The following is a 23,170-nucleotide window of genomic DNA, read 5'->3' as shown; positions in this document are numbered from 1 at the left end:
GGCAGAGAGGCAGCTCCGTTCTAACATTAAGAAGTTGAGGTTTTCGGCTTTACGGGACGCTCCGGGAAAGCTGTCTAGGTAGTGATTCAGCCTCGGCCTGGATGCTCAGGTCTGCATGGGGAGTGGGTGTGTATTAACAGAACGATGAGGCCGCTTGTTCTCCTCTCCCTCCCACAGCCCAGAGATCGGCCCAGGAGCTGCCGCTGGTGGACAAGCAGAGTTTGGAGACGTGTCCCGCCCCCGGGGGGGAGAGGATGCTCCTCGACGGACACAACTTCCAACACGACTCCAAGGTGGTGTTTGTGGAAAAAGCTCAAGGTAAAAAAAAAAGAAAGAAAGAGGACGTCTGGATTAAGTGCTGTGTTGTCTCAGCTCAGTGTGTGTGTGTGTGTCTCCCTCTCCGTTTGCTGGAGAAACCCCAGGACTCCCTCCCTTCCTCCCTCCTTTCCTTACCCGTCTCCCCCCGCCGTCAAAATATCCTCCGTCCTGCCAGAGCGCCACATGTGGAGCACATTAATGCGCTGTATTTTTAACCCAGCAGATTTACATTTGCAGAAGTTTCCATTGCCTGTTCAGCAGAGGAATGGATCACAAATGCAAGATGTGTGTGTGTGTGTGTGTGTGTGCGTGGGTGGCTGTGCACGTGGTTTGGATACGTGCACTTCTGTGTGTGTGCCATGCCTCAGTATTTTGTTTCCTTTTTTTTCTTACTTTAAGCCGTTTTGGTTTGGAGCGAGAGGCGACTGCTCCCAGATGTTGATACGAGGAGGTTTACAAACAGCAATTTCCTTGATTAGCTTCAGCAAAGCAACGTGAGCGTCAGTTTGGGCCAGAGCGGAGCGGCGTAAACACGTGTGATCCTATCGGCCCGGTGACTCATTCAGGAGAGAGGGAAGCCTTTTCATTGTTCCACCTGTGAAAGGAAGAATTCAAGGCTGCCCCGGTCACACAGGCTGGAAACCCCCCCCCCCCCCCCTCCTCTAACACTGTACAATGGTGCAGTGAGATTGTTTATCAAAACAAGAAGTGATTGAATGAGCGGAGGCCTTGTTCCCCTCATCCAAGCCTGGCTGATTAACGCTGATCTCTTCCTGAGAGGAGGGTAATCAGTGTCTGCATCACGCAGCGTTTCTCTGAGGCAGAGCTGCAGTTTGTTTTTATTACTGGTTGGATTAAAACCTCAATATATAAAGACAGAAACACGATAATAGAGCATAAAAAATAAGATAATAAAGAACACATTTATATACTTAGAAATTACTTCTGTTTTCAAAACTTGGAAGCTATCTTGTTAGCTAAACTAGCTAGCCTTATGCTCACTTGAACTTTGACAGTATGCTAGGCTCGCTAATCTTATGAATTACTGTAAAAACAAGAATATGTCTGTTTTTGGGGGGTATCCCAGAGGTATGTATCAACACTATTTAAATTTCAAAACACATTCAACACACACAAATTATAGCCTACAATCTGTTTTCGCCATGTCGACTCAGCAGTCCTGCTAGCTAGCGGTGCGGTAGTTGAGCTCAGCCTGTGGTAATGTTGATTGTTGTGAGGGTAGCGGCTGCGCTAGGGGATCATGACGTCGCATGTCCGTGACGAAGCTTTAGCTAGATTCTAGCGCCATCGTCTGGGTAAAATACCGTAACACAATAACATCCCTCTCTCTGCATTTTATACTGGTATATTGGTCGCACCGGTGTTTTGGCACAGCCCACTTTTTAGATGGAAAAAAATGTATTGAAAGTGCCTCTTATACACCAAATTTTACAGCAAGACTAATATTTTTGATTTCTATTTTTCATAACAAAAAACTTAAAAAAAAACTTTAGGTCATAGGTAAAGTTAAGTGCAAAGTTAATACATTGAAGAGGGTGTATCACTTGACAACTCTGTTACAGGATACATGGGCAAAGTAAAGTAGTTCCTTAAATCAGTACAGTTTTACAAATTAAGTGTGAAAATAATTGATTAAAAGATATTGAAAAATTGCCAGAATTTTTTTTTTTTTGGCTTTTGATGGCTTTATTGAGAGGAGGGGGGGCAGTGGGGATGACACACGGCTGAAGGCGGAGGTCGAACCCGGGGCCGCTGCATCGAGGACAGTAGCCTCTGCACATGGGACGTGTGATCCAAACGCAGAGCCAAAGCGGTGCTCCAGTTAACTGAAGAAATCCCAAAAAATGAAGACATTTTTGAAAATATAGGATTGAACATCCTGTTTTTGTAATCTCGAGTTACTCATTGTTAAAAAAGTGTTAAATAATCTCCTATGATTTAAGATTTCCTTTCCTCAAACTGCTTTTTCAAAGGTCACAAATAAACCTTGGAGGGAAAAATCTTGTCCTCTCAGGCTCATGTCCAGAAAACTTCAGTTATTTAGTTCTGCTAATAATTTCACTTCTCCATCCATGAAAACTTCAGAAAGAAAGACACACGGGCAGTTTCTGTTGTAAGAGAAAGAAATGACTTGTTTGGGTCAGCGGCTGCTGTCTCTCTGTCCGAGCTCTGAACCTGTCTGTCTTTAGGGCCCTGTGCCGCTCCGGACGCCTGCTGATGGGCGTTCTCCCTTGTTTTTGATCAGGGTTTCCCCGCGTCTGGCACCAGCATCAGATTCCTGGGCAATCCTACCATGGAAACACCCTGAAGCCAGGCTTCCACAACACTGCCCTCCCTCCGCCTCCCTCCATCCTTCCACCTCTCCGTCCAAGCTCTCTGTTCATTAACTGTGCGAGCTCCCTCAGGACCTGTCCATATAAATAGATAGGTAAATAGATACAGAACACACGTAGAGACATCAGTAATGTCTGGGGTTGAATGGCATCACAGGTAGAATAAAACACAGTCTAATGAAGCTGCAATGCAAAACAGCTAATTTGCATATTTGAGAACTCATCTCCGCTTTCACGTTTTCACGGGAAATGTAATATTCTCATCGACTCACGCCAAAGCCGAGCCCTGAGAAACGCTTTAACGATCGCGCTCATAAATCCAGAGTGGTGAATTTTGTTGCGGTAAAGATCTTAAGCATTGAATTTATACCGATGGACGATTTTCCTGCAAATTTTCCAATAAAGCTCCCTCACAAAATAACGTTCATAAAGCTGCGGTAGGAGAACATGTGGGCACTGACATGTTGTGTGTATGGATCCTGCACTTACAAGCGTATGTGTGTGTGTCAGAGTTTCCCCTGTCATTACAAGCTGGATGGGTCAGTCTGCCTTCTGAGGCTGCCAATAAGCTAACATTTAATCAGTTTTGGTGTCCGAATGATGTTTCCACTCGGCCTACAAATGAGATTTTGGAGTGTTTGTGTGTTAAAGAGAGAGAAAGAGAAGCGGAGACTCTCAGGGTTCATTTGTTTTTGTGTGCATGAACAGTTTCATATTCATGTTTGTGTTGTTGCTACCCATGACTCATGCCGGAGGAAATCCCTTGTTTCCCCCACAGAGACACCCTCAGTCACCTGCTCCTCAGTCACACCACAACATCTGAAAACAGTAACAGAGCACGCCCCCGCCTGTCTCCCGCCTCGGCAGAAATAAGCGAGATAGCATCGGTTCGTTTGTCACTCCTGGTTGCAGCCGATCTGTCGCAGGAGATTAGCGATCGTCCTTGGAGCTGCTGTAATCTGAGCCCGACTCGAGCTCACCTGCTTTCACTCGCCTCAGCCCGCAGAGAAGATGGTGTCTCTGATAAGTCACAGTCGCTCCATTTGGGAAATTAGGCCCTGCTGTCCTTTGTTCACCTCAGATTTGTGTGATTCCAGGTTCTGAGAGTTTTGTCTTTCAGTAAATCGTAAATATAAAAAAATCCAATAAGAACTAAAAGAGAGAATACGGTGCAAATGTTGAACAACAGAAACTGTGAAGCTTTGCATTCATTAACATATCTTAATTACTTTTTGGCTCTTTGTTTTGCTGAAAAAATAGAAGGAGGATTTCCAAAACACCACATTTAGACACACATAGCTCAAAAAAAGCTTGACATTGGTTTTAGTCCCGCCTCTAACACTGATTATACGGGGGCCGATAAGGGCGATCGCACTGTGACGGTCCAAACGGTTTCACGATGCAAATTCAAAAACACATGCAGAAGTCCAAAACACGCAGAAACAAATGCATTAACATCAAACGCGCTGCAAATACAGAAATGTTGCGAGGACACACACGAACCCACAAATCACATAAAAGACCGAAAAAACCCCAGCAAATCCAACACAACACAACGGAAGTGCTCCAGGCCTGTAGGGGCGCTGTGTTTTGGACTTTTGCACGTGTTCAGAGCCTGTTTCTTCTAATGGAAACTGTTTGGGCCGTTACAGCATGATTGCCTTTGTCGGCCACAGTAGGTAGGAAGGTTTCTTAAAGGGACAGAGCTGAATGAGTTGTTTCAGGCAGAGGCCTGTGCAGAGCACCAGTGTGAGAAAAATGAGTTTTTCACTGTAAATTATGCTAAGCTGCTCCACAGGTATCACAGAGGGAAATATGAAGCTTGAAATTAGCATAATACCCCCCCTTTAACCTACTTATGCCATAGCCACTTGTCAGCAATTGAATTATGTCAAGTGTTTTATATTTTATTGTTACTTTGGTACTAAAAATATATAAATAGGCCTTTAAATTTCTACTCCTACTAGACTTTATGTGCTAAAGTGATGCTGTCATAATGATTGATAAGTTAGAGTCGACTCAGTTGTCCGGCAGAAGTCAAAGTTTAAGACAAAGGTGCAATTTTTATGGGTTAAACCGTGAACAGATTGACAATCTGTCTTTTTATTAAGTTTACTTTCCTTTTCAAAACAACGTAAGCGTAAGAAAAGTGTTTTTTCTGTTACAGTACTGTGCAGTTATCTGAAAGTAATGCACACCCTTAAGCCAATCAGAATCCAGTTCTGACCAATACTTCACACCAGTGCAAATATAGTGTATTATCTATAGTGTATTGAGCATTGAGTACACATCATTCAGTTTTCCTCGTGTTCTCTTTCTCATAGTTTCTTCTCTCCTCTTCTTTAATAAAGTGTGCTTTTCTCCTCTGTGTTTCCCCACCATGATTGATAATAACTTAATTTGAGTCGGAGATCTTGGAGGAAATCCTTGCAGAGGAAAAACCCTCCAGTGAAAAGAGCACTTTAACATCTGGCCTGCTGCACTGGACAGCTGCCTGCTCTGCTGCACTCAGAATCACTCCGGATAACTAATTTACAGATCCATCAAACTCCTCAGCTCGGAGGTAGCTGAGTTTTAGTTGACCCATCTTCATCACCTGTCCGTCTCTTGTAGTGGTTGGAGCTTCAAATAGGTAAAAAATGACCTCTCCATCCAACAATTTGGTCTAATTGTTCTTGGCAGAAGCAGCTGCAGGAATAAGAGGACTTGAAATTGAACTGTGAGAGGATTATCATGCTGCGAGGCTGCCAGATGGTGCCTGGAATTACCTGCAGAAAATAAGCGATAACCATCCTCCTTCAAGCCCACGAGAGCTGCGAGCACAATGGAGGCAATGAGGCTGATTTTAACATGAACGCTGCGCTAGCTCTGTTAGCTTTACTAGCTCCGGGCAGTGGTTTGGTTTTGAGGGAGGGGTGGTCAACAAGCCTCGGTTTCATTACATTCAGAGAACAATGACTTCCACTTGAAGCCGTTCAGTGGTTTTGGCTGCCTCTGACACTTCAGAAAACAATGGCTGTTTTCATAAACAAATCAATTACAGCCACATAAACAGCAGGGAATATGTTTTCATGAATTACAGTGTACGATTCGTGAAATCACAGGCCCGTTTGAGGAGCTCCAGAGGTTGATGCACAACTCTGCTGGCAGAACCAAAAAACGTGACCGTCTTTCCTGTTTGTTTCAGCGTCTTTACCCCGGCTCCCAGTGTGCTTTAGAATAGATTTAACTGGGGCACTGACTTACGCAGGGGTGGCCAAATAGCATTCATGTACCCTGTCTTGTCATACAGCTGTTACAGTCCTGTGTATAGGTTTTATATATAAAAAAAACCAGATGCAACGTACAAGTCTTTCATGCTTAAAGTTGTAATCTCGAAGATCTCAGTTTTGTTCTCTTTGGCGGGGATAGACGGTAATTGCAGGAGCACACTTCCCAGATATCCAGACAGTGTTGCATGTGTGACGTCCACGGTTGTCTCCGGTTGTAACTCTTGATTTTCCTCGCTGACGGTCGCTTTCCTTTTCAGACTGTTTGCTTCATCTGAGCGTCGAGTTTGTTTCTTTTTCTTTGGATTTTCACTTATTGTTGAAGTTGTATCTGTAGTCATCGATCTTTTCTTTGTTTGTTCAGCCATAGTAGATTATTGTTTACTCGCAACACTTGTAGAGACCAGAAAAGCAGCCGCTTAGCTCCGCCTACCCTCTCTGGCAGACCAACAACTGCTGGCTGATGGAAAACGCGTCACTAACTGGGCGCCGCTTGAGATTAGTCCAGTCTGTAATACTGCAAATGCAAAGGCTTTCATCAGTGGGACATAGGCTCAATCACCATTGTGTTACCTCATTCATCTTAACAGACATTTATTTACATGAAAATCTTCCATATTATTACTTTAAAACATACTTTTATCCAAGGACTTGTCCAGAGGGGGGGCCCGATTGGAACACTGACTTATGCTGGGGTGGCCAATTAGCAGATATGCACCATGTCTTGTGATACAGCTGTTATATTCCTGTTCACTGGTTTTATATATATAACAAAAAAAACAATACAGAGTGACAACGTATAAATATTTCATGCTTTAACCCTTTAATGACTCAATAAGACGATTAAGTCACTGGAAAAGGCTACAGCGTTTTGCAACAATACCGAATAAGTTAGTTTGAACTTAAGCCCCGCCTCTGCCTGTACAGACAGCCAATCATAGTTTATGGGGTGCCATGGGACCTCCTTGACATCTGATTGGCCATGCCAGAGCCTCTCTAGATTTTTTGATGAATTAAAATTTTTAATTATCTTGTAATTGTATCTTTTTTTCGCCTGCTCTAATTCGACATGCATTCTTCTTTTTAAACCTGATGATTTTATGAGTCGTCTGTTTTATTTTGCTGCTTTCACGAAGCTCTTTGTGACTTGGATGTTATAAAGTGCTCTATAGCTCACGTAGGTTATTTCTCTGTATGTACATGACGTTTCGCAGTAACAGGGGCCTCTGTAGCTTTAAGAAGCATATGTCAGAATCTCCTCCTCCACCGCCGTCATTTATCAGCTCGTAGCTCGTCTCAGTCACCAACCTCCTCCACACCGCAGCGGCTTACCTCCATCCTCTCAAATGCACGTGTTCTCAGGGCGTCAGGAAGGAAGAAGTTTCAGCCATCAGTCAGAGGACAAGGGAACTCTTTCAGCCTGCCACATGGGCCCGGGGAGCGCATGTGTTTATATTTACTGTACGTTATGAGGGCTTGGGCACACGCCATCCCGCTGTTTCACTCTGGGCACCGACGCTTTACTCCACCCAGCTCCAATTAAGGAGCACAAGGAGCTGTTTGATTCCCCTTATAAACCCAACATGACAAATAAGTGTTTTGTATATTGTTTGATCCCCTCGGCTGCCATGACTCTATGCAGCACACCAGCGCTGTGTCATTGACGGCTCTGTGTTATGTCTGTTCTGATGATTTGTATAGACCAATGCTACGAAACTGCAAAGGCTTCTGGGGTGCAGCCAAGGCGAGAGGAGCCTGGGCGTTGTGAGAGCTGGAGAGGGTGCTGGGTTTATATGGGCCGCGTGGTTTCAGGCCGAGTTGTTTAACTTTGATAGTATTGGACTGAATCCAGCACAGTGGGCCAGGGAGTTAGAAACCTCATCGCGCTCGCTGAAGTTTAGACGGAGAAGAACTGCTGCTCAATTTCTTCACTGGACGGGTGCAGGAGCGCTGCAGATGTTGCTCTATAAGTCTGGAACATTCTGTGGTTATCAATTATCCGCTACGCTCTCCTCAAACAAAGGCATCCCACGCATTCAGCATGTCAAAGCTCTTATTTTGCAGAAGTTTCCTGGCAGCAGGTAGCCGGGCACAGAAAGCAAAGTGCTGAATTGGATTTTTCTATCAGTGCGCTGATAAATGATGTTGGTGTGAGTCAGAGACGGAGGGAGATCTGAACAACATGTTTACCTCCTGCGGACCGACATCGGAGGCGAAGGCTTCCCTTCTGGAGAGGCTCCCAAAGTGAAGAGACACAGCGAGAGAGAGGAGACAGAGACAGATGGAAGTTTGAGTCAAACAAACATTTGTTAGACAGAATTCTGAATCTCACTTGTTGTTTCAGCTGAGGAAGTCCGAGTTTTCTGGCTGACTTATTGCATTTTGCTCTGAGCTCTTCTGAGACGTTTGAGGCAGAATTGGGTTTAATAAAATCTATTTTCTAAATGTTTTCAAGATGTGAGAGGAGCCCTCGCTGCCTTGTTGATGTTACTCAGAGAAAATGTATTTACTATTGGACACAGTGTCATCAGAAAGCCTTTGTTAAGCCTCCTGTACTACTTCCTGCATGACTGTTTTCCTTTCATTCTTGTTGTATGCACGGGCTTCCCTGGGACTTGTCTGTTATGTTCCTGCACAGTGCCACCGAGTGTTTTCCTGCACACCAGATTTAAGCACCTTGCTGTGCACCATTTAAAAGTTGTTCCTGTGAGAATGCAGCGCTTCTGTTTTAGCTTTCTTGTTTGCATTTCAATATTTTGGGTAGTTTTTGAAAGGGGTTTGGTTTAGGGCTACAGAGTTTGGTTTATCTGTCTAACTAAAATTGCCTGGAGGTGAGGAGTGTGAAAGGTTGCCCGTCTCTATGTGTCAGCCCTGTGATTGACTGGCGATCAGTCCAGGGTGTAACCGCCCAATCACAGCTGAGTAAGGCTCCAGCCCCCCGCAACCCTTAATAGGATATGTGGTATAGATGAAAGATGGATGACTGGAAGAGAAAATCGACATATTTCAGACTGTCTCTCTTCAAACTGCTGCATCTAGACAAGTAGCAAGTAGCATGGAGCACCAGGTGTGATGTTGGGTGCCATTGTTACCTCGTATCTAAAAGGTCAATGGTCGAGAAGTACCAAGTTTAATTTTTAGTTGCAAAACAACGGCAGTATAGTCAAAAAAAGGTCTGTATGGATTTTTATGTTTGAGAACAGCGTCTTGAAAACCCACTTCAGCTGTCTTTGTCAGTCGACGGTAGCTCAGTCTGTAGGGACTTGGCTTGGGAACCAGACGGCAGCCAGTTCAAGTCCCGGTACAGACCAAGCGTGGAATTGGGGCTGGTAGCTGGAGAGGTGCCAGTTCCTTTCCTGGGCACTGTCGAGGTGCCCTTGAGCAAGGCACTGAATCCTCCAGCTGCTTGTCCATGTGCAGCCCCCTCACTCTGACATCTCTCCAGTAATGCACGTCCATAAGGTCCTGTTTGTGCCCTCTTCTTCTTCTTCCTTTTCTCTTTTGTAAATGGGGAACCAATGCTCACTTAACCTTTGACCCTCTCTGAACAGCTTTTGTGCAAAAATAGCAGTGTCAGATTTCTCATCACCTTCCACCATCTGCATGTTAACAATCAAAATCCCTGTTAAACAAGCTTAACGACACATCAGCTACATACTGAGCCTACACGCTGACGCTGGCAAGTTTCTGGACGAAGATTTGTATCAGGCAATAAGGCGGGGCCACTTCATTAGGTACACCTGAAAAAATCTAATGTAATCCAACACACCAGCTCAGCTAAGATTGGCTTTGATGTTGCCTGCAATGTGCAGGCCTTTGTCTAAGCTGTCAGTGTCACAGTCATGACTGGTGGTGGAGCTGTTGGAGGTGTTCCTAATTCTCTGGCCCCCTCTTGTATGTAAATAAATAGAGACACATCTCAATATGATTTAGTTCAGTACAACAGCACCTGTAACTTTGGCCTCATTAATTAACTTCATTGAATTTACACACTTCTCAGCAGAACAAAAGTCAACAAAAACTAAACTTCATAAAAGCAGAATCCATGCAGTGCTGACTGCATTGGATTGTACATGTGTACCTAATGAAGAGGCCGGTGAGTGTCAAGTCTCTATATGTTTTTTTATGGATTCAGTCATTTTAATGCGAGGGCCTGTTCAGAGTCGCGGGGGACTGGATCCTATCCCAGCTGTCACTGGGCGAGAGGCGGGGCAGCCAATCACAGGGCTCAGGGCTCCTTCTCCAATTTTTCCCAGTTTCCAAATAAAAAAAGATTCCTCCTGACACTTTTTTGAAAAGACACTGGCGCTGCATCCCGGCCAGCGATGATTGTGTTTGGTTTAAAGAGACGCAGAAGAACACAGACTCATTGTCTCCTGTTGGTGCAGAGTTACGACGGGTTCAGCCAGACGCTTGTGTGGAGACAGTGGGGAGTTATGCTGGATTGGTTATAGTAACTCTCGGGGTAGAGGGATCGCTCTCTTTTAAGTCATACTTTGGTGATATTACATCTTCAAGCCACTCTATACTGCAGACGGCCTGTGAGCAACACTTTGAGCTAATTTTCCCAAAGATGATGTGTTCACAGCTGACCTTTCTTCTTCAAGCTGCACTTCCCTTTCCACGCGAAGTCGTTTTCACACCCATTTAAAGTCTGTTTGGGATTGTTAATGAGTCAGGGGTTTTTAGACATTGCAATTGTTCCCTTCTGTGTCTCATAAATTGGTAAAAATTATAGTTACTAACTCACACCTCGCTGGGCAGAGTGACAAATCAAACCTTGCTTCTTTTTTTAACAGGCCTGCGTTTTCCCGACAGCTCGTGTGACGCTCTCTTTTACTGCCTGATGGGAAAGCTCTTTAATGTGGCGACTTTGGGGAGAAAAACCAGATTACCAGAAATAGAGCTAATACTGAAAACATCTAACAATCATTTTATGGGGATAACAGAGAGACTCCCACGGGAACACAGGAATGAAGAAGTTTGAAAGTGCGGGCGAGATGTCGGTTTCCAGTCGTTGTGTAATGACGAGCCGACCAGCTGCTCCGGCATGTCGGGATTCCACGCAGAGATGAAGTCAAGGTTTCTCTCGTCGTTCATCTCTCTGGTATGATAATTTTTTGGGACGGATTGCATCAGATTTCTCTCTCCGTCTGTGCCTGCGTCGTCTCTTTCCGTCTCTTGTCAGACTGAGGATATGAGCTCATGATCAGCGGGTCAGACAGCGTGACGTGTGCAATACCCCGGAGCTCCGTTTCTGTTTAATATATCACTGATGTAACAGATAATAATAACAACACTCCATTTCTTCATCTCTGCGGCGGGCCAAGTAGGTGGATTATTCCCTAAATGTGTCATTACAGAGCTCTTTCTCTTTCTTTCAGATGGCCACCACCTCTGGGAGACCGAGGCCAAGGTCGACAGAGACACCTCAAAGACTGTAAGTGATACTTGTGACCTCCTTATCCTGATCAATGCGCTCTTCTTCCAGAGCAAAGCAGCTGTTCTCAATCATTTAGCTGGACTAAGTAGCTAAACGTTTGCAATCTTGACCTAAAAAAAATAAACAGATGTCTGAATCAAGAGAGCTGAGAGTGAATAAAGCTCCTCTCGGCAAACATCTGCACTTCGATTCAACACTTCCTTAAAGGGCCGGTACGCCCGAACTGACAAAGCAGCACGTCGTCTCATTCTCTCTGCTTTAAATACAATGATCATTGTAACTGTCTCCTACAGTCAGTTCCTTATACTTAAAGAGAGACCAATATCATAAATATGCAGTAAATATTATCCCTTTTTCAATTAGCATAGCTTAGCATTAAGACTGGAAACGCCTGGCACAGTACACATGAAACATACCAGCACATCTAAACGTCAGTAGTAAACACACCCTGTCTTTAAGAGAGATCAGGTGTATGTTGTGTCCTTCAGACAGAGCCAGGCTAGTTCCCCTCTGTTTGGATGCTGCCTATAAGGTCATGCTGCTTTTCATTTGAACATAGATAGTCGGCATTTCCAAGTTCACAGGGCGAGAAACCAACCGCAAAATCCAACATGGCTGCTCCGTGCATCAGCAGTAGTGGCAGCTGCTAACACCCTACGTCAGTGCTGCTAGCAATGGCTAAGCTGGCTAGTGAAAGCCTTACTTCCCCTGAGCCAAGCAGCCAAGGAAACCTGGATGTTTCAGCTTTTTGTGCTCAGCTCAGGTGTTAAGTCATTCTCAGCTCCTTGGGTAAATACCCAACAATATTAATACTGCAGAAATATAACAGTGGCATTGTTCTTACATCATTCTAAGCCAAAAAAAAGAACAAGGACTTGGAACATACACGCGGCTGTCAAACAGAGAGGTGATACAGGAGGACTGTAGATTCAGTCGGCCCGCAGCAGGAGCCCTCAGGGGGGGGAAACAGCCGTGTTGTGTTTGAGACGTGTGGAAAAGGTTCGCAAAAGTTCAACCCTGAACCTGTGGGAGTGTGTGTGTGTCCTGGAGAGAGAGAGAGAGAAAAAGAGAGAGAGAGACGGAGAGAGAGAGACAGAGAGAGGGGGGGGAGACAGAGAGAGAGAGAGACAGAGAGAGGGGGGTAGAGAGACGGAGAGAGAGACAGACAGACAGACAGAGGGAGAGAGAGAAAAAGAAAGAAAGAGGGAAACAGAGAGAGAAAAGATAGGATGAAAGAGAGATAAAGAGAAAAGAAAGGATGAAAGAGAGAGACAGAGAAAAGAAAGGATGAAAGCGAGAGAGAGAAAGAAAGCAGCATATGAGAGAGAGGGAGCGAGCGCGAGAGAGAGAGAAAAGAGGATGAGAGAGGGAGAGAAAGAAAAGATAAGATGAGACAGACACGGAGAGAGAGAGAGAGAAAAGAAAGGATGAAAGAAAGAGAGAGAGGATGAAACAGAGAAAGAAAAAAGAGAGAGAAAGTAAGAAATAAAGAGAGAAACCAATACTGAAAGAAAGAGAGACAAATAAAAAAACAGAGAAAGAGAGGAAGGGAAACAGAGAGAGAAAGAGAGAGAGAGAGAGAGAGGTAGTGGTGGGAGTGTGGGAGATAGATGAGGGGATTAGAGGGTGTCTGTGTGTGTGAGGTGCTGCACCTGCTCCCTGTCTTCCCACTGCAAAACACACACACTTTCTCTCTCTCTCCCTCTGACACACACATACACACACACACACACACACACACACACACACAGAGTAACTGCTTGGACACATCTGTCTGCCTGAATAGACAAAGAGCCCCCCTCCTCTCAGTCTGCTGGACGTGTCCCATCTCAAACACTGACGCTGCCTTGGCCACGTTTAACCTCTGCTGCTCCACCACACACACAGCTCCCTCCCTGCCTCCGTCACCTGCACACGCTGACCTTTCCCAGGAGGGAGGCGCATCTGGAAGCGGAGGGATTATTCAGTCATAATTTACAGAATTATTTACAATTAGAGACGTCAGACTTATAAACTTAGATAAATGCTCTGTGAGTGCTCACTGGAGGAGTCCAACACTGCTCCTTCATGCTCCATTTGGTCACAGTTTTCCTCCTCCCCTCCACATGAGACTGATTATTTCTGACAGGTAAAAACATTTCAACACTTGTTTTTGTGATTTTCGTGTTTTTCACTCGGGACGAAGCTCCATTCAGTCCTCGGCGGGGATTTTTACAATGAAACACATGTGCACATTAAACTTTCAGAATAAGAGAATGATGTCACTCGTGCAACTGTTTTAAATCAGTGTGTAAAATGACACGTTGGACAGCAGCGGCACAAATTAAATGATGCAAATATTCCTGCGTACAATTACAGTAAACACAGCGCAAACACTGAGCCACGTCCAGAGTTTGTGTCTGCTAACTCTCTGAAGGGTTTTGGTTGAATAAGAGAAGCTGAAAAACCTCATCTGGCCTCACTTGACTTCCTGACTGTAGTGATTTAATACAACGCGTGTCAGCTCTCACCTGTACATGTCAGGGCCGGCTGCAGACAGATGACTTCCTCTCGGGCTACTGAGCAGCGCCTCCAACACATGCACGCAACATGTGTGGTGCATGCACGGTCCACAGACTGAACCTGGTCGCTCCAGGTGTTCAGTCAAACAGCAGGAAGCTCTGCAGGGAGAATAAACCATGTGGACGACCCTGGATTTAATTTATCTACATCAGCTGAGTTTTGCACTGTGCAAACAAAGATCGCGCTCTATCAACATTACTTGATGGACTCTGTGTGGCTCTCTCATTGAGGATTACAACCAGATTTTGAGATTTTATCCAGCGCCCTGGAAAACTACGCACCTTCAGGCGATGGAAGCAAAGGAACAGAAAGCAAGAATGGGACTAAGAAAGAAAACAAAACAATGGCAACCCCCCCCCCCCCCCCCCCCCACACACACACACACACACACACACACACATGGGTCTGTATGTGACTGACTGAGTGATTGAGTGACGGTTAAAAAAACAAACAACAACAACCCGGGAAACACTTCAAAATAAAAGCATTGTGTACAAACGAGGGTAGTCAGAATTCCAGATCGGGCTTTTACTTTGAAAAAGCATACCGGAAGTGTTGACCTACTTTACTCTCCATGCCTGTGACTTTTACTACAGGACGAGATGTTTATATTGCCGTGAGCGATCAATAGGACTCATCACAATTCTTTTCATTCTGTATTTCGATCGAGAACCGCGCGCGACTTGCGGGAAAATAGGCGAGCCTCCTATTCTCTTCGCGCGAGACACTCGCGTGTCACGCCAGCATTGTGAAGACTCTTATCTGTTTTCATGCATTTCAAATGAAAATGAACACGTCCCGCAGCCGTCACGTACACGCCACGCTTCCAGTGTTGCCCACAAAAGCGCACATTGATGGGTCAGCCACATACTAGGTTTAGACCTAGCCTTCTTGTCATTGCATTTGAAAACAGCCTTTTAATTTATTTTGGGAAGATAAGATGACACTTATTGATCCTCTAGGGGGAAATTCAAGGGTACAGCAGCACAAGAAGTGAACCACATAAGGATACAAAAAGAGTGTATCAAAAAGAGAGAAACTAAATACAAGGAATTTGAAAGATAAAAATAAAACAAGTCGAGGACTTTATGAAGCAACTAGAAAACTGCTATAAATCAAATAATAGTGTTTTATGCCATACACTATCTATTATCTATTTGTTTATAAAAATCATAAGAATGTGTGACTATCTTCATGTTGTCTCTGTTGCAGAATTCCCTCCTCGTTGAAATCCCTCCCTATCGGAACCAAAGACTCTCCACTCCGGTCCACGTCAACTTCTACGTCTGCAACGGCAAGAGGAAAAGAAGCCAGTACCAGCGCTTCACCTACGTCCCTGCTAATGGTAAACAAAGACCCTCAAACACATTTACTACTCGCAGTTAATGGGTCGCGGCTCTTTTGACAGGACTCGCGGCTCCTGCGGTCTAGCCGACATTTTTCTAAAAGCTGTGTTAAAGAGAAAAATCATGGCATTTAGGGATTTAACGAAGCTGCTTCTCTTCTTCCTGCAACATGTCATCATGTATTCAGATACGTCAAATAACAATCATGCAAAAACAAACACTCTGATCGGACGTTCTGGGATCAGGCGCAGCTTGTTTCCTGACTGCAGGCTGAAGCAATCTAGTGGACCAATGCCAATATTGTTTGTACATTTAGTCATTAAGAAATATGTAAAAAGTAGGGCCTGGGTTTAAAAATATCAGAATTACCCTCCAACATTTCAAAATCATGATCCAGAGCATCTTAGAAATAATCTTCATTAATAATATTCAAGAACTTTCCCCTTCGTCCTTCTTTGTCTCTAAATTTTCAAACAGATTCGTCACTGAAAAAGGAACATACTGCTTTATTACCTCCGTCTTTTACTTTCCTATCATCACCGCAGCACTTCACCCTCTCAGTCTGCTCCTTTCCTTTCATATCCAGCCTAATGAGAAACATTTTAACCAGCGTTTTACATCTGAAGAGCAGAACAAACAGTTTGTTTTCCTTCTTGTCTCGTGGTTTTCTTGGGAGGAACAAAGCAACTCTATTATTCCTCCATTGTAAAAAAAGAAAACATATAAAATGTGTTCTTTTCCGTACCTGTAGAAGCTGCAGCGAGTGGAGCAGCAGGGCGGGGAGAGGGGCATGGGAAAAGCACGTTATTTGAATGGAGGACCTATTGCCAAGCTAAATATAAACACTGACCGAGCAACTGCAATGTAGAAACCGCTGCTAATTGCACTTTGGGCTTGGAGCGAAAATCCAGTGGGTGGTTCAAAGCTGTGATTCAAGAGAACGGGCCCAGCCCAGAGCGTGGGCGACGGAGTGCCCCGCTGTGAAAGTGGAGCATTGTCCTCAGGATGCAGAGAGGGTGAGGGAGGGGGGAGAGACCGGGGGACAGCTCGTCTGGTCAGCGTCTCAGAGAGGCTGAGAGGAGCCGGGTGAACTATGTGATCTGCCAGGCTTCAGAAAAAGTTATAAAGAGTAAAAACCCAGATGGAAAAAAAATATGACAGGTTCATTTTCTCAATGAAAACATTTCAGTTCTGTTTTTTTTAATCATGTAACAAAAGAAAACTTTATCAGGACAGAAGCTTTCATACAAGAATTGCAGCTCAAAGTGCTTTACAATAAGGACAACAAATGCACATGAAAACAGACAGTGTAAATTAAAACAAGCGTAAATAAAGAATATTATACAACAGTTAGCTCTGACCAAGCTATCTGATTGGACAAGAGGCATTCCATGAGTGCTGATGATGCTGAAACCGCATATTATCACACTAATCATACTAACCGTGACGTAAAATTGAGTATGTCATGCGTTCCCATCTCATAGCATGCAATTTTGTGTATGCGAGAAATGCCCGGATGTATACTAGATCGGCCCGGATGTTTGATTATGAGACGGGAGCTCACTGGTTGTACTCAACCGCCCCAAAATGCATTGCGGCTATTCATCTTCTACTATGGTGGAGATGGACCGGAGATCAGACCGGACATACGTAAACGATCACATGTCACGTGATACAGAGAAGACGGCTCTGAGTATGATGCCAACGGCATCTTAATAGTCAGGTTAGTAGGCAGTGTGCAGTACATACTGTTTGAGTATGTAGTAGGCAGTACGTTAGTTTGTGGTTTCGGACACAGCCATAGAGAACAACATCACTGGGACTTTTCACTCTGTGTATCACTCCGCCTCATCCAGGTGTTCTGAACACTGTTAATTAAAATCACAGCAATCGATCAGATTACTTGTTCAGAACTAACTGTTGTATAATGTTTATAGCAGCAGCAGGTGTTACAACAGGTTGTGCAAAAACAAGACATTTGTTTTGGAACGTAGATAACACACGACTGACTGAAATCACAGATGGAAAAAACTGAAACAGGCTCAGGTTTTACAAAAAATAAATAATGCAGCTTAAATATCAATAAAGAAAACTTTATTTGTATAGTGCCTTTGATCAAGAAATGCATCGAAAGTGCCGGATGGAATATTAAAAACCTTTTCTATCAACGTTAGGTGTTACAACAGATTTATTTTGGGACATGACACACGGCTGAGTGAAAACACAGATGCAAAACTACGACCGGCTCAGGTTTTCCTGCTTTGATAATAAACATTATTTGTGTCGCACCTTTCATGCAAGAAATGCAGGAAAAATATGCACAAGAAAAGAGACAAAATATACATTAAAACAAGGATAGAGTGGCATTAAAAAGTGTTAAGTAAAGCAAAAGAGATTCTAAAGATGTGAGTAGAGTTTGTGACATAAGATGGAAAATTCAAAGCTTTCCTCGCAGCAGCAGGTGTTTCAACAGATTTATTTTGGGACATAATCTACACACGGCTGATTTCTCACTCCGGAAACCCACCCAAAGAAAACTTTCTTCTGTGGCAGCGCAAACATTTGCACTTCCCCTGCTCCTTTCTCTGCGTCTGCATCTCCCCGTCTACCCTCCACAGACGCACTTCCTCCAAACAGGCCCGAAATAGTGGTGCGTGTGCTATTTTAGTGCTGCGGTTGGTGTAACCATCTCTTCGCAGTTCCTCTTTTACAGTGGAGGCTTCAGTAAAGCATGACACATCCTGGTTTCACTGTTTTTAGTTTAATTAGCCCCTTATTTAGCCGGGTACACCCCAAGGATAAAAATACCTTTATGTACAGGTTTCTCTCAACCTGCTGTACTGAAGCTGTGCAGAGAGACAAACAAAAGCAGAAGATGAGGAAGTGTTTGGGGAGACACATTTTGTTGTTTTGTCCTTAGCAAGAACAGCAGTAGCATGCTAGCTAACGTTAGCCTCAGTGGCAAGAAAGTCTACCTTTGTTTGCAGCTCCGTCTTCTTCTTTCTGCTGCAGTCAAGATTTAAAGTCCTGAACATCAGCCGTGTTTGAAGTTATTGTGGCCGTCTAATGAGTCTGTGAGCCGATCTGGAGGTAAAAGGTTGGCCCTCAAATTCACAGATAATCTGGGTCAAAGATTGGTTCCGACCAAGGGTCTAAACCTCGATTGTCAGGAGGAAGGAATCAGGTGAAAGTCTGATCTTCCTGCAGTCTGAGTCGGTTCTCAGCAAACAAGGTCTCATTTAAAGGAAAAAAAGGCGCACAAACAACTAAAAACTTAATGTGCATAGCTAAACGTAGGACTGAGAATCACAGAAGGAAGAACAAGTCTTTGCAATTTACTGCTTCAGCTTCGATTTCAGGCACACGCTTCATCTGATAATCCAAACCAGCTTTAGGACACAGAAAGGAAGGAGTAGCTCCAGCTCAGTGACGCGCCGATGAAGCTCAGGGTCAGAGCGGCGCTGTTGTTAGCTTGTAACTGGACTGGAACGCTTGTTATAAAAGATGGATGTCGTGTGAGGAGCTGCGGGAGATTGACAGCCCACATTTTAAAACTGAATCCCTCGCTTCGACGATAACCCCCCGCTCCGCCAACACCCCGAAGCCTCCATGTTGTCTTTTTAAGCAACATCTTGAAGCTGCGCCTTTTCTCTTTGTCTCTTTGTGAAAGCATTTATTCTAAATCACAGAGCCCTGCTGTAACGGAAACATATTTCATATCGAACATTTAGTGGATATTAGCACCAGAGCAGAGTCCAAAGAAAACAAGCGTTTCATTCTAGAAGCAGCTGGATGTTTGTCGTGTTGATGACTCATCCTCTTTTTCCTGATTTTCCTGCTTTTTGTGAATATTTGCAGGCGTGTGGGAGAGCTCGGGCTCACACACAGAGGCTCATTGATCAGAGTGTTTGTTTGGCAGCGGGTTTCCTAGCCACAGACCCACTCACTCACTCACTCACACTCACAGGACGGTTGGAATATATGTTAACTCATTTAGCTTCTTCTTCTTCTTCTTCTTCTTCTTCTTCTTCTTCTTCTTCTCTCAGTTCCAACAATAAAGACGGAGCCACACGATGACTTTGACGGCCCCCTGGTGTGCAGCCAGCACGCCCCAGGCCTGTCCTTGCTCCCAAAGCCATACTTTCCCCCTCAGGTCGTGACCCCCATGATGACCTCTGACCCCAGGCCATGTGTGGTGGGCGGGGCTTACTCTATCAGCCAGCAAAGATTGGCAGCCAAGCCCTCATCGCTGCCCTCCTCCTCCTCCTCTCCGAGCAGCAGCCCCAAACTGCACGACCTGTCGCCGCCGCCATTCTCCAAATGCCTCCCCGCGACCCCGACCATCGCGTCGTCCTCCATCCCGCACGTCTCCATCATCCAGGAGACGCCCGGGCGCTACCAGCCACCCAGCCTCTACCCGCCCAGCAGCTCCTCCTCCTCCTCCACCCCGACCTCGCAGCCCTCCACCCCGACCGACGCCCCTTACTCCCCGGCCCTCAGCATGACGGCAGCCTCGGTGGTCAGCGGCAGCACCAGCCCGGGAGCTCAGCAGCACACGAAGGTGTCAGAAAGTGGGCGGGATGACCTGCAGGAGGACGGCAGCAGCTCCCCAGCGCTAGCTGTTAGCATCAAACAAGAACCGCAGGAGCTGGACCAGATGTACCTGGATGATGGTGAGAGAAAAAGTTTTCTTTATTAATTAAGTAAAACATCTGGATTTTATAACTCAAAAGTTTTACCACTGTTAGCCCTTTGATTGGTATGTCCACACATACATCACTATAATATGACTTAAGCAAATAAGACAGAAGCTAGCTCCCATCATCCACTAAGGGGAGCCAGCTATCAGAGCCGACTCACTTTTTTCCCGTCTATGGAAATACTTATTAAGGGAACAACCCGTCCCTAATTAACTAAACAAAAAAGTTTTTTAACCATCATAAACTGACCTCGATATATCAGCAAGTGCTGATGGGATGGCTAATCAGTATCATATGACTCACTGATCATTTCACCAGGAGCTGAAACTCTGTTTGGAGCTGTTGTTTTGGAGCAAATCTCCTCGATCGTTGTCATTTTTAGAACTAGTTCATGAATTTGGGGAAAGATTTTGCTCTCTTGCTGAAAGGTTGATGGAAAAGTTGATACTACGAAGATACTCATGTCTGCGCAATTAATTTAGAGCTACAAACAGCAGCCAGTTGGCCAAGCTTAGCTTAGCACAAGGACTGGAATTGGGCAAACAGCTAGCCTGGCACACCTGCCCCTCGAACGCTAAGTAACTCTCCGATTGCTAAACGACGTTTTATCCATCCATCCTTTTTCTTCCGCTTATCTGGGGTCGAGTCGCGGTGGCAGCAGTCTAAGCATGTTGACCCAGATGTCCCTCTCCCCAGCAACGTTTTCCATCTCCTCCTGGGGGATTCTGAGGCGTTCCCAGGCCAGACGGAATATAATATCTCAAGCGAGCTCTGGGTCTACCCCGGGATTTCCTCCCAGTTGGATGTGGGATGTGGATATCAGATGCCCGAACCACCTGAACTGGCTCCTTTCAATGCGAAGGAGTAGCGGCTCCCGAGGGGGATGTCTGAGCTCCTTACCGTATCTCTAAGGCTGAGCGATGTTTTATGGTACGAAATATCTCTATACGGGCAAAACAAACACTTTTTACCGAAAAAGGCTAAAAAAATGTTGCGAAAGAATTCAGCCCAGAGATAGCTGACGTGTTCAGTGGGTGTTTCTGCGAGGTAGCGTGCTCACTCGTCCATATTGTGAAACCATGATGCTGCTGATTGCGTCAGGCAGCTGACGCTGGAGGTGTGGATTCATGTGGGACAGATGAGTGAGCCAGAAGGTTTACCACGGCTGTCACAAGTCTTATTTTACTTGAAACATTTTCATATCTCTTTACAAATTCTTTCACTTCTGCGGTTCTTCTTTCCGCCGCTGTCAGCCCTCTTACTAATAAACCAAAGGAACCCGGTGGTCTGGAGTTTGATATATAAGGCTTTAAACCCCCGAATGAGACGGGCCTGCCTAAAGCGGGCTGATAAAATAACTGCAGGTTTTTGCGAGCCTCTTTATTTATCTCCCAGAGAGCAGAGTTTTAGGAGCACAAACTTTATGATCTCACTGCTCTGGCCCTCTGCGCTCACCGCCGAGGTTTCAGGGGCCGTGCGCTCTACGCTGCGGTGATTTGAAATAAATTGGATAAATGATCTTCCTCTGGGCTTGAAAAAAAAAAAAAACCACTCACTCCCTGGCTGTGTGTGCGAGTAGATGAAGAAACTCTAACCAGCAGATATCAGCGGCCTGAGCGGCGGGGCTTTGATCCGTCACCAGAGCCCCCGCTGAATCGTCTGGTCGAGCTTCCTGACGACGGTGTTGTTCGGCCGCAGACTGCAGACTGCTCTCATGCCACTTCCTGCGAACAGTCTGGGTAAATACATTAACACTTGTCTGCGAGGAAATGCGGCTCCTTAAGAGCAAGATGATGAGGATTTTAAATCAGGTGTAGTTGAAGTAAAAAACATTAAAGTTTTTAAGCAGAGTCATAACCATAATGAATATTTCTGAGGAGCTTGTTTTCGTTGGCAGATCGAAGGACATTTTACGAAGCATTCCAGACTTAATATGGCTTCTCACGTCATTAAAACCTTTGGCAGAGTTTGACTGGACTTTCTCTCTTTACGGCCGCGCTCAGGTGAGGTGTTACTTTAGTTTAATGTCGGCCACGATCGTTAAAACTCCAGCTTCGACTTCTGAGACACTGACTGACTGTGTGTGTGTTTGTAGTTGTCTGTGTGTGTGTCTGTAGTTGTGCACATAATGATCTTTAAGTTGTTGCCAGAAGTTAAGAATAATCATCACCTTTTATTTATTTAATGTAGAGCCGTTTAATTTAATATCGGAGCAATTTGACCAAAGTGAATAATTGAAATCGGTGAATTTTTAACCGTCAGGTACTCGCAGTAAACTCACTTTGTTGTTATCTGAAATCACAGCCGATATCTTTGTTTGTTCAGCCCGCTCGTATTCATGACGATCCCCTGCTGTTGCACATTTTTTCACACAGTCCCCAGAGAGGTTACGAACATGTCTGCTCATGGAAACTCTGAACAGTGTCGTCTGGCCCCGAGCCCGAGCCGTAGGCTGCAGGGAGCGCGGCCTGAGCCTGAGGGAGATGGAGGCCGGCCACGCTGCCATAAAACCTGCTGACTGCAGAGGTTTGCATGCTTCCCTGCTGGCTCGCACAGAGTCTGGAGGACGCGGCCAAAGCCATACGTTATGCAGCACGGTAGTGTGCCGAAGCCGCTGGTCAGCGGTGAGGTAACATGAGCAAAACATGTGCGTTCGGAAGGCGGATGGGAGCCAAAGCATTACGAAAGGCTTTTTTATGGTGTGTTGTGGCCTTGTTAGATGTCAGGGCTGTTCAGCTGACGACCAGAGACGTGAGCGGATCACAAGTATGTGAGAGTCAACGTGTGGCAAAAACCTGGCTCAGGAATCTGTCGGATTTGATGCAGAAAAAGTCGCTTTCTAACTCAAATGAGTTTCAGCCACAGTTTGCAAAAAGTAGTTTATGTTTAAAATATGCAGAATTCTTACCTTTACTTTACACATGATTATGATCACTGTTGTTTTTATTACTTTGAGCTCAGCACAGAAACTTTGCAGGAAATATATATAATAGGTTTATTGCATATTCATCAACTTCCACATCTGCTTTGTATTACATGTTGCCAGATTTAGTTAGTGATACTTTCTAAATACAAGAGGAGCCAGAAAAGAAAAAAAAATGACCTTATTTAAAAGTTCAGATTATGAAGAGACTTTCTCGTACTTCAGGTGTTAAATGAGGACTTTGTGGTAGACTGA

At 44.9% G+C, this 23,170-nt stretch overlaps 1 protein-coding gene across 1 annotated transcript in view; it reads left to right on the top strand.

Annotated features, from left to right (window-relative positions):
* nfatc1 (nuclear factor of activated T cells 1) overlaps positions 1 to 23,170 on the top strand; it is a 47,303-nt gene that overhangs the window by 15,582 nt on the left and 8,551 nt on the right. Inside the window, exons 6-9 of the mRNA XM_069681277.1 lie at positions 178 to 318; positions 11,326 to 11,381; positions 15,159 to 15,291; positions 19,339 to 19,965. Coding sequence (XP_069537378.1) covers positions 178 to 318; positions 11,326 to 11,381; positions 15,159 to 15,291; positions 19,339 to 19,965 — 957 coding nt within the window. The remainder of the gene's footprint in view (positions 1 to 177; positions 319 to 11,325; positions 11,382 to 15,158; positions 15,292 to 19,338; positions 19,966 to 23,170) is intronic.

Source organism: Semicossyphus pulcher, unplaced genomic scaffold, assembly GCF_022749685.1.
Source record: "Semicossyphus pulcher isolate SPU_LCO1_2020_fin unplaced genomic scaffold, fSemPul1.0.p SCAF_5, whole genome shotgun sequence".
Taxonomy (NCBI): domain Eukaryota; kingdom Metazoa; phylum Chordata; class Actinopteri; order Labriformes; family Labridae; genus Semicossyphus; species Semicossyphus pulcher.
This window is presented reverse-complemented; position numbering and strand designations above follow the sequence as displayed.